At 42.3% G+C, this 14,856-nt stretch overlaps 1 protein-coding gene across 1 annotated transcript in view; it reads right to left on the bottom strand.

Annotated features, from left to right (window-relative positions):
* The window catches only part of USH2A (Usher syndrome 2A (autosomal recessive, mild)), a gene marked incomplete at its 5' end in the record, with an annotated part of 716,575 nt that overhangs the window by 222,440 nt on the left and 479,279 nt on the right, over nt 1–14,856 (bottom strand). Inside the window, 3 exon segments of the mRNA XM_015424093.1 lie at nt 419–621; nt 1,920–2,129; nt 9,517–9,680. Coding sequence (XP_015279579.1) covers nt 419–621; nt 1,920–2,129; nt 9,517–9,680 — 577 coding nt within the window.

The raw sequence follows: 14,856 nt of genomic DNA, 5'->3' as shown, positions 1-14,856 counted from the left end.
ATCAGTGGAAATTGAGTTCTGAAGTCCTTAAAAGAGAGAAATATGAATATATCACAAAGCCATAAAAATAAATGTGTACAAAAATAAACATAGCTTGTGGACCCATTACACGTGTGTACAATGATTTATAAATATAAATATGTTGAGTGTGTATCCATACACTCAGACCTACCAAACTTCATCAAAAATATATTTCGAAATAAATATATAAATATAAATATATATATGTGTGTGTAATTCTTCCTTGAAGTGTACATTAAAATTGTGACTGACAAACCCACACACTTCTTTTTACTTTCACACCCACAGATGTGTATATACTACAGAGGTGTGTGTTTGTATCCATACATCCACACACATACTCATGCACTACAGTAACATTGCAAGCTATATATAGTGTTTAAAATGATGTTCTAACCTGTATATCATAAATAGTGAAGGGAGACAAATCTCCTAAAAGAAAAGACCCCGATTCATTCATTCCAGTCTTGTATGGCTTATTATTTACATAGACAGAATACTCTGTGACAACACCATTTGGGTTTGAAGGCGATGTCCAGATGACACGTACAGCTGTACTGTTGATGATGACAACCTCTGGAGGGAACATGCCCTCCGGCTCTAGAAAGAAAGGAAGAAACTGAATAAACTCCAGCTGTCTCTGTAAAAGCACTTGTTTAACCAAATGCAGATTATAATTTGGGTTTAGCAAAGGCTCTGCTGCTTATCTCCTCGCCTTTGATGAAGTTATCACTGTCTGTATTCCTCTCCAAATTGGCTTATTATAATCTCAGCTAGAAACAGTGGGAGATGGTGGTAAAGTGCTTTCTATGACCAGCATCGGGTTCATCTTCTGCAGAATGTGACCAGTGGGAAGCAATGATAAATTATTCACTTATCTGTGTGGTCCATCCACTATTATTTGGTATAGTCTTATCCGTCACACAAAAAAGGCAATTTGTTTCTAAAGCAACAACTAAAATACACTGCAGAGTGAAATGTGTCATAGCCATAGCTTTTACCAGCCTTCTTAACTGGAGTAATGTGAAGCAATATGCAATACTGTTATTATGTAAATGGTTTTGAATGCTGATTACTGTAGATAATGATGAAGCCTTACAGGTTTTTTTTAAAAAAATCTTCCTTGGTGTTAAATTACACAAATTATTTAAGCATGTCAGAAATAGCGATGCAAAGGACCTATTTTTATCTGGTAGGTCCATCTTAACCAGTTGAAAAATGGCACGTGCACTGATTTCTATTTTATAAACAAAAGAGTCTGACCTTTGGCTTCGCAAAGGAAATGCAATCCCCACTTAAAGTGCTTTGCTAATGACCTGGAACACTTGCTTCTGAGGTAATGATATTATAATGTTTATAATGAGACTTTATAAAGCCAAAAAGATTAGAAAGGCCATTCCAAACACATTTCAGATTCACAAGTTGCTTTCTTCCCTCCCACCCACCCGTGTGCTAACTGACTCGGAAATGACTCATAAGGAAATTCTCTCAGAGGTTGGATTTTCACCTTCCATGGTGAGTCAGGAACGGCCCTATTGTTGACTGTCCTGTCAAAAGCTTCACAAAGCAAATCATTTTAAAAACCATTAATTGTTTTTAAGTCTCTCCATTTATTGACATACACTCAGCTGCAAACTGAAGGTACATGGATAGTGGTAAACAGGTCAGGATGAGAACAAAGTGGGTTAATATCCGCTATTAGAGCTGTGTACGGCTGTCTCCACTGGGTCTTTTATTGATCAGCCACTTGATGACAACCAGCACTTAAACATTTTAGCCATTTCCCCTTTTTATACCGGAAATTTCATAATGGAAGAATGACTGATTTCAACCCCAACAAAAATAAATCAATTTCATTCTCAGATTTTAAGCCATGCTGCATCCACTGCTCAACCTACCTCCATCTAATGTAGTCACACACACCACCTCACTTGCAATGCCGTGAACCCCGTTGAAAACATGAAGCAAAATCTGATACTTGGTGTTAGGATGCAATTCACCAATGACAGTATGGTTTTCACTGGGAGGAATCTTCCTGGAGCTCTCATGGGCAGTGGTATTCCAAAACAGGACATAATATTCAATGCTTCCCTGTAAATCTTGCAAGGCTGTATAATGAATTAATAAAAATGGGGAAAAACTGAAAATGAACCTGTGAAAGTCAAAAGAAATAGTTTTGAATTTTCTAGCATTAAGTAACATGCATAGCTGTGAGTAAAAGACTGTCATGCACACGTGTGTGATCCTAGGTATCCAATAGATGGTTAGAATTGTCAACACCAAATATGTTTGGAAGAACGGGTACAAAACATGCTGCAAGTGTTCCATGCTGCACATGGGATTTTCAGGTCCATGCTGGGAACTATCCAAAATACTGGATGCAGAGATCAAACACTGTTTGCCTACAGTACACCACCCACCTACACACATCAACTCAACAAGGAATGCACCTGCAGAGGCCTGCCTGAATCTAAGGGTGCATTGCTCTAGTTGTATTCACAGCCTATTATACACAGTTGTTTCCCCTCACTTTCACCATGCCTATCTGTTGGGTTTTCTTTGTCGTTCTGCATTGATTTTCTTCCCTTCAGCACTCAGATCATTTGTGGAAGGTGCAGAGTGGTCTTCTGTGTTGATTTCCCCCTTGTTTCTCTTCCAAGCTGAAGGTAATTCAAAAGCATACAGATTCCCTCGGATTCTCCCAGCCCTTTTGCTGCCCCTCGAAGGATACTTCCCCTCCCACATCAAGGTCATTCTGCCCACTCTGCACCTTCCACCATCCTCCCCCCTTAATCAGTGTACAAGCTCCATTTTCCACTCATTTTAAAAATTTTAATTTTTTGACAAGCATCAAGAGTCTACCGATATGAGACTATTGCTAGTCTCAGATTGCTGAATCTTAAAAATTTAAAACGACGGGGAAAGTTTAAAAGGAGTCGCACCTTTAAAGCCTACAGGATCTTATTCAATTCCACACGGCCTGTAAGATGGAGCTGTCACACATCTCTATATGGTCTCCCTGAGGTGGTTGTGAGGATTGGAGAGGAGGCAAACAGCCACATCCCCAATGGAAAATAAAAAGATTTCAGTGCTGCATGCAAACAAAATAAAGGGGGGGGGGATTGTCAGCACAGAATGAAATTGACAAGTTGTAAAGAGAGAGAGACTGCGATCGGGAGCCTAAAGCTTAGAGAACATTTTCCCTTAAATGTTTTAGTGAACAATATTTGTGGGGGGAGGAACAATTCTGGAAATCTCTGGAATCCCAACGTTAAAATGGCAGCTTAGCCACATCAACCTTCTGTAAACCGCTGAATTGAAGAATCATTTGGGATTGGTCCATTGGGAGAAAGAGTAGAATCCACACAGGACAGGCTTTAAAAATCTGCCCAGATCACAAACAGTGTGCAGGATCAAATTAGGGAATCACAAAGAGAAGACCGCACAAACTTGCAACGAATGGCAGGAGATTAGAGTTACTATGTGGATGCTCAAGGGCATTGGTGAAAATAGCCTCGCCATATTTTCTTTTTCAGTTCAGTGGCACAAGACTTAAAAAGCTCTCCAGAGCCAATTTAAGCCTGCCTCGGTGGGGAGATGTGGGATATAAATGTAATAAATAAATAAATTATTTTCGTTATCGGGTCTTCTCCCTTTGCCTGTGTTCCTTTCTGTTCCCTTTCATTCAACGAGCTAACACTAACATGCATGCGTAAAACCTGAACCACAAGGATAAAAATGGAAGGCGCTTGCTGGACACAACTGCACATCTGTGATAGGGCAATTGCATAATTTAAAACAAAAACTTTGGAACCCCCCCCAATATGTCACAAGTGACATACCACCCCAATTTAGAAAGGTGCCTTTTAAAAAAATTGTAGCTGCAGAATAAATACCCTAGAGGAAGAAGAATGGTGCATAAGGCAGGCACAGAATCCAAAGTCAAAATTAAAGGCTTACTGCTCTGAAAATCTTCAGTAAGATGTATGTGTGTAATGGGTCCAGTCTCACATGAAGACATTAAGGACCTCCTCTGCAATTGCCAGTCATAAAGACAGTCAAGCACAGCAAGGATTTGGATCCAGTGATTCACTTGTGCAATGACTACAGCTTTTCCCTGCTTTCTCCCACCGCAGCCATTTCTGACCCTGGGAAAGTTGATTCCTGAGGTTATGGGACGTGTATGGATTTATAGCTATAGGGGTTGGTCAGCTGCAGTAAGAAAAAAATTGTTCCCTTCTTGCACTTTGGCAGCAGATCTGCAATGAGGAAAGCGGTAGGAAGGCCAATACTGTCCCCTTCTCTCCTCAGTCCACTGACCCACATGGTGGTGGTGGTTATTGTTGTTGCTATTATTATTATTAATTTGATTTATTAATCGCTCTATCCCAGCTTATGGTGGGCTCTGGGCGACATACAAAAGGCAAGATCCCATAAAAGAAGATACAAATGTTAAAATATCCATATACAGTTGATGAGAACTAAAACCAGAGTAAAAAGATCCAAGGTGGCAACTTACAATTTTCTGTTCCAATTCTGGACTGCCTGACCATTTAGTGGGAAGGGGAGGGGGGAATTAAAACAAAATATACAGGGGGGAGGGTCCTATGACCCTGAGAAATGAACTCTCCCAGGGTTGAAAATGATTGTGGGGTGGGGGAGATCCATAAATGTCAGCACGTTGTGCTGACAGATTGCTGGATCAAACCCAGACTTTTTAGCCACTGCTGCACACATGCTATCTTGCAAAACAAGATGTGGGAAAAATACAGTGTTAACACAGAATCCATTTTTTTTTTTGCCCAGACATAGCAAACATCCAATTCAACAAACACATGCACTCCTTCACTCCTACATGGCGTGTGGGGGGGCAGCACTGCCCACAGTGGCAGAGGGAGGCATGGCCATGAGCTGGCAGCAGCCTTGTGCTAGCTGGCCTATATAGGGCATGTAGTCAGTGGGTTTTAAAGAAGATATGCCTGCCTCCTTGGTACAATTGGAAGAATCTCTGCAAGGGGCTTTTATGGTGAGTAAGAAGCAGAGATGGTTTGCCATTGCTTTACTCTGCAGAGTCTTTCTTGGCAGTCTCCCAAGTACCAATCCTGTTTAGCTTCCAAAATCTGACAAGATTGGGCTATACCATGCCGCCTTCCCTCCTGGTTGAGTCATTAGGGCAAAGCAATAAAATACAATTCAGATAGGTCACACCTATTTGGGGCAGAACAGATAAGGATGAGGGTTGAGGATGGATGATCTTCGTGAGTTCTATGGGACATTACTTATATGGTGAAAGAGGCTTCATTAGACCACTTACACGTGGCTACGGAGTCTGGTCTTGGGGCCTGACCAACTCATCTATCTAGAGTTTAGGGCATCTGGGAAGCAGGGAATGTCTTAGAAAGGTCTCTCTCAGCACAGTTGTGCCTGTGAGGAGCCAGGGAGCAAAGCTTAAGAAGTCTTCCAAGGCTTAAGCAAGACTGCTTACCTGTACAAGGGAATTAGACAGGGAAATGAAGTTTCAGCTGCCTAGACCCAGGATGATGCCTGCACTGGGACTGTGAATTTAAGACTGCAGTCATACACACTAAATAATCCACTTGCAATGCACTTTCAGTGCGCTTTCCAACGGGATTTTACTGTGTGAACTGGCAAAATCCAGTTGGAAAGTACACTGAAAGGGAATTATTCCGTGTGTGTGACTGCAACCAAAGTATTTCTTGTTGTGCAATCTTTCAATTGTAATAAAATGGTGGCCACTTATTAACCCAGAATGCCACTGTCCCAGCTTCTTAATTCACACATGTACACAATGGCTTTTTCTGCTACATGGTGTTGAAACCCACAGGACTGCTTGTGCATTAAGAGCTGTATATGCTAAACCCAACAACTGCCTGGGAATAACTGTTAACCAGTCTGAAAGTAGGAGTCAGTTAAATCATGTCATGAAATATTTTATATGTGTTGTAGATAAAGGTATGCAGACAAGACACCTGCCCAAAAGAGCAGCACCTACTTGACCTCACAGCAGTGTTTGACACAGTCGACTATGACCTACTGACCCACTGCCTTGTTGATGTGGGAGGAAAATGACTTTCCTCATTTCTCCTTGGACAGGGACAGCAGGTGGCACTGGGGGAGAAGATGTCAACTAGGTACCCCTTAATATTTGGGGTTCCTCAGTGGGCAATCCTTTCCTTGATGTTATTAAACATCTATATACACCCTCTCGTCCAGCTGGTGTGGAGTTTGGGGCTGGGATGTCATCAGTACACTGATGATACCCAGCTATATCTCTTAATGGATGGCTGCCCAGATACCGCCCCATGTAATTTGGCTGTAGGTCTGGAGGCCATGGTGGGATGGTTGAAAAAGAGCCAGCTGAGACTCAATCCAACAAAGACGGAGGTTCTGTGGCTGGTGGAGGGGCTTCAGGGTTGGGGCACGAACTTCCCATTCTTGAGGGGAATTCATTCTTAAAGGGACACCAGCACAAACTCCAACTGATCCACAATGCAGCGGTGCAAATCCTGATGGGAATGTCATGGATGGCACATATTCAACCTGTGCTGCACCAGCTACACTGGCTTCCAGTGGAGTACTGAGTCAGGTTTAAAGTTTTGGTACTGACTTTTAAGACCATGAGTGGTCAGGGACCCATGTATCTTTGGGACCACTTCCAGTTTGGTGTAGTGGTTAAGTGCGCGGACTCTAATCTGGGAGAACCGGGTTTGATTCCCCACTCCTCCATTTGCACCTGCTGATGTGACCTTGGGTCAGTCACAAGCTGTTCTTGAAAGAGCCGTTTCTGTCAGAGTTCTCTCAGCCCCACCCACCTCACAGGGTGTCTGTTGTGGGGAGGGGAAGGGAAAGGAATTTGTAAGCCGCTCTGAGACTCCAAGTGAAGGGCGGGGTATAAATCCATCCTCCTCCTCCTCCTCCTCCTCCTCCTCCTCTTCTTCTTCTCTGTTATGTCCCCCAAAGAGCATTACACTCTGTGGAGAATAATCTGCTGGTGATCCCTGGCTTTAAAGATATCCAACTATCCTTGACCAGAGCCAGGGGTTTCTCAGCCCTGGCTCCAACCTGGTGGAACCATCTGCCAAATAACATCAGGGCCCTGCAGGATCTGATGCAGAGATGTTCCGCCAGGCTTTTGGTTGAGGACAGCGGCGGACTTTATCATGGCTGGCACACCCTCCTTTATTCCATCTTTTTCCTTTGGCCTCCTCCTGGTCCTGCCTGCAAGGTGGCAACACAGTCCAGAACTGGCTTAAAATTCGATTCATGGATGCCATCTGGGGGATTTTGCTCAAGACTGCACTGCATATTTTATATTGTTGTACATCACCCAGAGCCCTGTGAATGCAGGGATTGGGCAATTCACAAATGTAATAAAATAAATAAATTCCATTGCTATCCTATTGAAAACAACAGAATTTAGCAATGCTTATTTTTGGCTAGATTCTGTCATAAATGAGTTACTAGTGTACACAACCTAAAGTGCTGAAAACTAGGACAATCCCACTATCAAGATCTTAATGCAAGGTTGTTGTCAGACAAAATGTTTAATCAGTTCAGTCGGAGACAGAAATGTGCATCAAATATCATGGCCAAGTCTTCAAGCAACCTAATGCAGAAAAATTCAGTAAACCCAGTGCAGTAAGTCTTCTCCAAAGATCTCTAACAGGTAGCTTGTGCAGCACCTAGAAGACCCAGGAAAAGACTGCAAAAAGATCTGTTCAAGGCTTTTTTTTTCTTCCCAAAAGCTTTTATTTCATAGGATTCTTCTCTGCTGCTTAATTGATTATTTCATTTCTAGTACTCTTCCTAGTCCATGTTCTGTTTCTAGGACATGTCAAAACTTGGTAATGTGTGTGTGTGTGGGGGGGGGTTAGGATACCGTTCATTACAGAAGTAGCTCTCATTAACAAAAATGTTGGCAACCCTGGTCTACTCCAGAATACATCTTTGATGGCCACACTTTAAGGGGCTTGCTCTGTTTCTGTTCTGTTGTCATTTATTTCTGTTGGACAGTTTTTGCACGAACTATATTTTGCAATATTTCTATTTTCACTGCAACTAAAACATAAAGACAAGTTGCTTGTGAACAATTTATTGGAAAATATTTTCATACACAAGTGAAAGAATAAAAATATCTCGAGGCATGTAGATTGCTTTGTTTGCCTAGTGTAACACATTTCAGTCATGAAATAAAAAAGAGAGGGTTTGCTCTAATGACCCTCACTTGATGTTTAACCTTTGCATTCATAAACAGATATCTAGGAAATTTCTGCAGTAAGAATGAAAATGAAGCCAGATTGCATTACCTCTATCTAGAAGGTCAGAGGTTCAGATTACTAAAGTAATGAAACTTCAGCAGCCTGCTTCAGATCTATTAGGTTTGTCAGTTTTTATAAGCATGTTTATTTCAAGCATACAATTATAAAATAAGGTGCCTACATTTGCTGAGAGTCACCAGCAAACACTTACGGGCAGATTTGCATGTACATATTGAAAAATTAACTCAGTACTTTGATGGGCAGGTAATCTGGATTAAACGGATATGTTCCTTTTAAAATGACACAGTGCAAATGTTGATATTCATATGTCCATAAAAATCCAAGCTCCACTGGAAAACACACAGAAGGGTATGAACAGAAATACTGATTTGGCGAACCATTGTGACAACCTACAGTGGCTTAAATATGAGCCATGTCTTGCCCCAATTCTGTTATATCTGAACATTTCAGCAGTTTCCTCTTTTTCTAGTACTCAGAGATGTTCCCACTTTTTTTGCAGACATCAGTAAATAAAAATATTCAGGGCTGAAGTGCCTCTGACTTTATATTGTAGAACTATGTACCTTTAATACTGGGGTGACAAAAGACTCAGCAATCAAAATCCAGAAATATGACCTTTTTCTGGCATGAAGGTGAAATGATGGGGAATGCTGCATTTACTGAATTTTTGCTTACTTTTGCAGCTGTTGGAGACATGGAAAGACTAGCTGGAAGCTCCCTTGAGCCTCTGCAGAGGCAGCATATAAATTTTCCAAATAAAATAAAATAAATAAATAAATAAAAAGATGGCAACCCTAATTACATCTTTTTGTAAAACACTGTACAGTAAGTAGAAATACCAAGAAGCAGTTATTTAAAGACTCATTCCCATAATTTCAAAGGCTAAATTTCACTTTAAAATACATTGACATGATGACAACACAGCTGAGCAATGTAGAACATTAAAATTGATCATTATGATCTAGTTCACATATAACACATGACTGCGACATCACACATGTGAATGGCCCATCATAAACCAAAGGCAACAGGTAGACGGTTCATACAATTTTACATCACTTTTTGTGTCCAAGTGTTTAAGGAGTCAGATTGCATTCAGCTGTCAATCATTAGGTACACAGAGATTAAGTAAGGTAAGTGCACATGTGCACTACAGTGATATGAGACTGATGGTTCATATAAGAAGGGCACTTACTTGGGATAGTCCACTCCACTTCTATAGCAGTATTGTTAAGAGGGTGGGCCATGACATCACTCCCCTTCTTTGGAAAACCAGCCAATGTTGTAGCAATCATTTGCTCACTTGATCCATATCCTACTTCATTGTGTACTATGAGTTTATATTCGTATGTTGTATAACTAAAACATATAATTAACATCATTACCATTGAAAAGAGATGCTATATATATATATAAAATCAGGCACAATAAAGCATGCATCGCTGCTCCAGCCAACCATAGAAAATAAAGTTTAGGCTTTTGAAAAGACTTTGTATTGTTTCAGATACCGGGAGAAAGACTTGCAGGTTTGCTTTAAATACCCAGCTAACACTACTAGCAAAGTAATGATTAAATAAGATAAAATGCTATATAAAACAGTTAATGTTTTTCAAAATAGTGAAGGATTACAGCTCAGTTCAAGATGCAATTACAGCAATGGCAAACTGCCAGCATTTGGAGATGAGGCTGATTCGACAATTTTTTCTCTCTCTTCTAGGAAACCCATGGATCTGCACTTCTACTTCCCATTACAACAGTAGTTTTCCTTATCAGATTCCATACAAATAGAACAGTCAAGTATCTCAGATGCCATGCCTGAATTTGTGTGTGTGTGTGTGAAAGGGTGCCTTTATCTAAACTTTCAAAAAGTTATAAATGGAAAAGCATTATGACTCCCTTCCCTCTCCACACTTTTAGTTGTCAAAGTTTAGATTTTGCTACATTGACATCATGTCTTTCTTCCAAGGAACTCAACTCCCAGCAGCATATCTTCCCAAGCAGCTATCAGACCTGTATAGTTTCAGCAGTGTCGCTGTGTCATGGGCTTTTTGACTGTACAGTGGGAAGTTAGGGCCCAGCTACACGGTTTCCTGCATTTTTCCAAGCTAAGGGACCCCAGAGGGCCTAATTTGCTCCATTTAGGAGATGAACATGCATGAATGGCTGCACCTCCAAAATGGGGACTAAAAAACCCCCAGGGTTGTTTCACTTTGGGACAAGCACAGGGGCAAGCCAGAAACCCCTTCTCTCTCTCCCCCCCCCCCCCCCCCATGCCATGGCCCTGCACCAAATTGGTCCCTGCAATGTTTTATACAGCAGCTCCTCACACTGCCATTTGGCTGCAGGGAAGGCACGGTGGGACCAGAGAACTTGGACACATATAAAAACATAATATGCAGTTTTATGACCCCTCACCAAAATAGCTGCGGGGGAAGAGAAGAGAGAAAAAGATATTGGATTTATACCCTGCCCTTCACTACCCGAAGGATTCTTAGGGTGGCTTACAATCTCCTTCCCCTTCCCCTTCCCACAACAGACACCCTTTGAGGTACGTGGGGCTGAGAGAGTTCTTTTGAGAACTGCTCATGAAAGAACAGCTCTGAAACAACTTGTAACTGACCCAAGGTCACACCAGCAGGTACATGTGGAAGAGAGGGGAATCAAACCCGTTCCTCTCAGATTAGAGTCCATGCACCTAACCACTACACCAGAATGGGAGAAGATACTGACTCACAGGGCATTAGCTGGGAGAAGATACTGGGAGAAGATTAACTGAGAGAAGATACTGACTCATCAGGGCATTAGCCCTCGAGTGGGATTTTTATCAACCCCATCCCCTCATGGGAAACAGTACACAGCAAAGTTGCAAAAGGGAGTTTTTCTATCCAAGCTGGGCAAAGACAGAAGCAATGCTTTTGATCTCTGCATTGTAAAAAGAGTTTGTTTCTTTGCCAATCCATGCTGAGCAGGGAGAGATGAAACACTTTTAATCTCTGCATTGCAAAAGGGAGGGCTTGTTTCTCTTCCTCCTCTCCAAGGTAGGTGGGGACAGATCCAGTACTTTTAATCACTGCATTGCAAATGTGAGAGGAGAAAGAGCTGGTTTCTATCCTCTTATTTGCAGCCCAGGCCGACAACTAGGGGTATGAAGAAGAGAAGGAAAATCAGATGGACTTCTGATCATTTGTTGTTGTTCAGTCGCACAGTCGAGTCCGACTCTTCGCGACCCCATGGACAATCTCCCGCCAGGCTCTCCTGTCTTCCGCCGTCCTCCGAAGTTGGCTCAATTTCATGTTCGTTGCATCGCTGACACTGTCTAACCATCTCATCCTTTGCCGTCCCCGTCTTCTTTGACCTTCAATCTTTCCCAGCATCAGGGTCTTTTCCAGTGAGTGCTCCCTTCTCATTTGGTGGCCAAAGTATTTGAGCTTCAGTTTCATTATCTGGCCTTCCAGGGAACAGTCAGGGTTGATTTCTTTGAGGATTGACTGATTTGTTCTTCTTGCAGTCCAAGGGACTTTCAAGAGTCTTCTCCAGCACCATAGTTCAAAAGAATCTATTCTTCGGCGCTCGGCCTTCCTTATAGTCCAACTCTCACAGCCATACATGACTACTGGGAATACCATTGCTTTGACCATGCGGACTTTTGTTGGCAGGGTGATGTCTCTACTTTTTATCATGCTGTTTAGGTTCGCCATCGCTTTCCTCCCAAGGAGCAGGCGTCTTTTAATTTCATGGCTGCAGTCACAGTCTGTGGTGATCTGGGATCCCAGGAACGTGAAGTCTGTCACTACTTCCACGACTTCCCCTTCTATTTGCCAAGGAGTGATGGGGCCGGATGCCATGATCTTAGTTTTTTTGATGTTGAGCTTCAAGCCCACTTTTGCGCTCTCCTCTTTTACTCTGAGCAAGAGGCTCTTTAGATCCTCTTCACTTTCAGCCATTAGAGTGGTATCATCTGCATATCTGAGGTTGTTGATCTTTTCCCCAGCAATCTTAATTCCCGCTTGTGATTCATCCAGGCCAGCATTTCGCATGATGTACTCTGCATATATATTAAATAAGCAAGGTGACAGTATACATCCTTGTCGTACTCCTTTTCCTATGCTGAACCAATCAGTTGTTCCGTATCCGGTTCTAACTGTCGCTTCTTGGCCCTTATACAGGTTTCTCAAGAGACATGTGAGGTGGTCTGGTACTCCCATCTCTTTAAGGACCTGCCATAGTTTGTTGTGATCCACACAGTCAAAAGCTTTAGCATAGTCAATGAAGCAGAAGTAGATATTTTTCTGGTACTCTCTTGCTTTCTCCATAATCCAGCGAATGTTGGCAATTTGATCTCTAGTTCCTCTACCTCTTCGAAACCCAGCTTGTACTTCTGGTAGTTCTCTATCCACGTACTGTTGAAGCCTAGCTTGTAGGATCTTGAGCATGACCTTGCTAGCGTGTGATATGAGTGCAATTGTGCGATAGTTTGAACATTCCTTGGCATTGCCCTTCTTTGGGATTGGAATGTATACTGATCTTTTCCAATCCTGTGGCCACTGTTGCGTTTTCCAAATTTGCTGGCAAATGGAGTGCAGAACTTTAACAGCATCATCTTCTAAGACTTTGAATAGCTCAGCTGGAATACCATCACCTCCACTAGCTTTGTTGTTAGTAATGCTTTCTAAGGCCCATTTAACTTCACATTCCAGGATGTCTGGCTCAAGGTCAGTGATTATACCGTCGTGTTTGTCAAGGACATTGAGGTCTTTCTTGTATAGTTCTTCTGTGTATTCTTGCCATCTTTTCCTAATCTCTTCTGCTTCTGTTAGGTCCCTACCGTTTTTGTCCTTTATCATGGCCAGCTTTGCATGGAACGCTCCCTTGATTTCTCCAATTTTCTTGAAGAGATCTCTAGTCCTTCCCATTCTATTGTTTTCTTCTATTACTTTGCACTGTTCATTCAGGAAGGCCTCCTTATCTCTCCTTGCTGTTCTCTGGAAATCTGCGTTCAGTTGGGTAAATCTTTCCTTTTCGCCTTTGCCTTTCGCTTTCCTTCTTTCCTCTGCTATTTGTAAAGCCTCATCAGAAAGCCATTTTGCTTTCTTGCATTTCTTTTTCTTTGGTATGGTGGTGATTGCTGCCTCCTGTACGATGTCACGAACCTCTGTCCATAGTTCTTCAGGCACTCTATCTATCAAATCCAGACCCTTGAATCTATTCTTCACCTCTACTGTATATTCATCAGGGATGCGATCTAGGTCAAACCTGAATGGCCTCGTGGTTTTCCCAATTTTCTTCAGTTTAAGTCTGAATTTTGCAATGAGTAGCTCATGATCTGAACCACAGTCAGCTCCAGGTCTTGTTTTTACTGACTGGATAGAGCTTCTCCATCTTTGACTGCAAATTATATAGTCAATCTGATTTCGGTGTTGCCCATCTGGTGATGTCCATGTGTAGAGTCGCCTCTTAGGTTGTTGGAAAAGGGTGTTCGCTATGACCAGTGTGTTCTCTTGACAAAACTCTGTTAACCTTTGCCCTGCTTCATTTTGCTTTCCAAGGCCAAACTTGTCTGTTATTCCAGTTACCTTTTGACTTCCTACTTTAGCATTCCAGTCCCCTATGATGATGAGGACATCATTTTTTGGTGTTAGTTCTAGGAGGTGTTGTAGGTCTTCATAGAACCGGTCCACTTCAGCCTCTTCTGCATCAGTGGTTGGGGCATAGACTTGAATTACTGTGATGTTGAATGGTTTGCCTTGGAATCGGACAGAAATCATTCTGTCATTTTTGAGATTGTATCCCAGTACTGCCTTTTGCACTCTCTTGTTGACTATAAAGGCCACACCATTTTTTCTACGAGATTCCTGGCCACAGTAGTAGATATAATGGTCTTCTGAGTTAAATTCGCCCATTCCTGTCCACTTTAGTTCACTGATTCCTAGGATATCGATGTTCAGTCTTGCCATCTCATTTTTGACCACGTCAAGCTTACCTTGATTCATAGATCTTACATTCCAGGTTCCTATGTAGTATTGTTCTTTGCAGCATCGGACTTTCCTTTCACCATCAGACACATCCACAACTGAGGGTCCTTTCGGCTTTGGCCCAGCCGCTTCACTCTTTCTGGGGTTACTTGTACTTGCCCTCTGCTCTTCCTCAGTAGCATATTGGACACCTTCCGACCTGAGGGGCTCATCTTCCGGCGTCATATCTTTTAGCCTTTTGATACTGTCCATGGGGTTTTCTTGGCAAAAATACTGGAGTGGGTTGCCATTTCCTTCTCCAGGTGGATCACGCTTGGTCTGAGTTCTCTGCTGTGGCCTGTCCGTCTTGGGTGGCCCTTCACGGCATAGCCCACAGCTTCATTGAACTGCGCAAGCCCCCTCGCCACGACAAGGCAGTGATCCATGCCCACCCCTAAATTTGCTGCCTCTCAGAAAGTCTGAGAGATAGCAAAGTTTACAGAATGGGGCATTAGAAGAACACAGCTTTCAGGCATCATCTGGGAATCAGGTCCTGATTCTCTCTCTCCTAAAACTTTACTAAG

Source organism: Gekko japonicus, unplaced genomic scaffold (assembly GCF_001447785.1).
Source record: "Gekko japonicus isolate JY-2015 unplaced genomic scaffold, Gekko_japonicus_V1.1 scaffold810, whole genome shotgun sequence".
In the NCBI taxonomy this organism is placed as follows: Eukaryota; Metazoa; Chordata; class Lepidosauria; order Squamata; family Gekkonidae; genus Gekko; species Gekko japonicus.
Note: the sequence above shows the minus strand (reverse complement) of the source record. Positions and strands in the feature narration are given on the sequence as shown.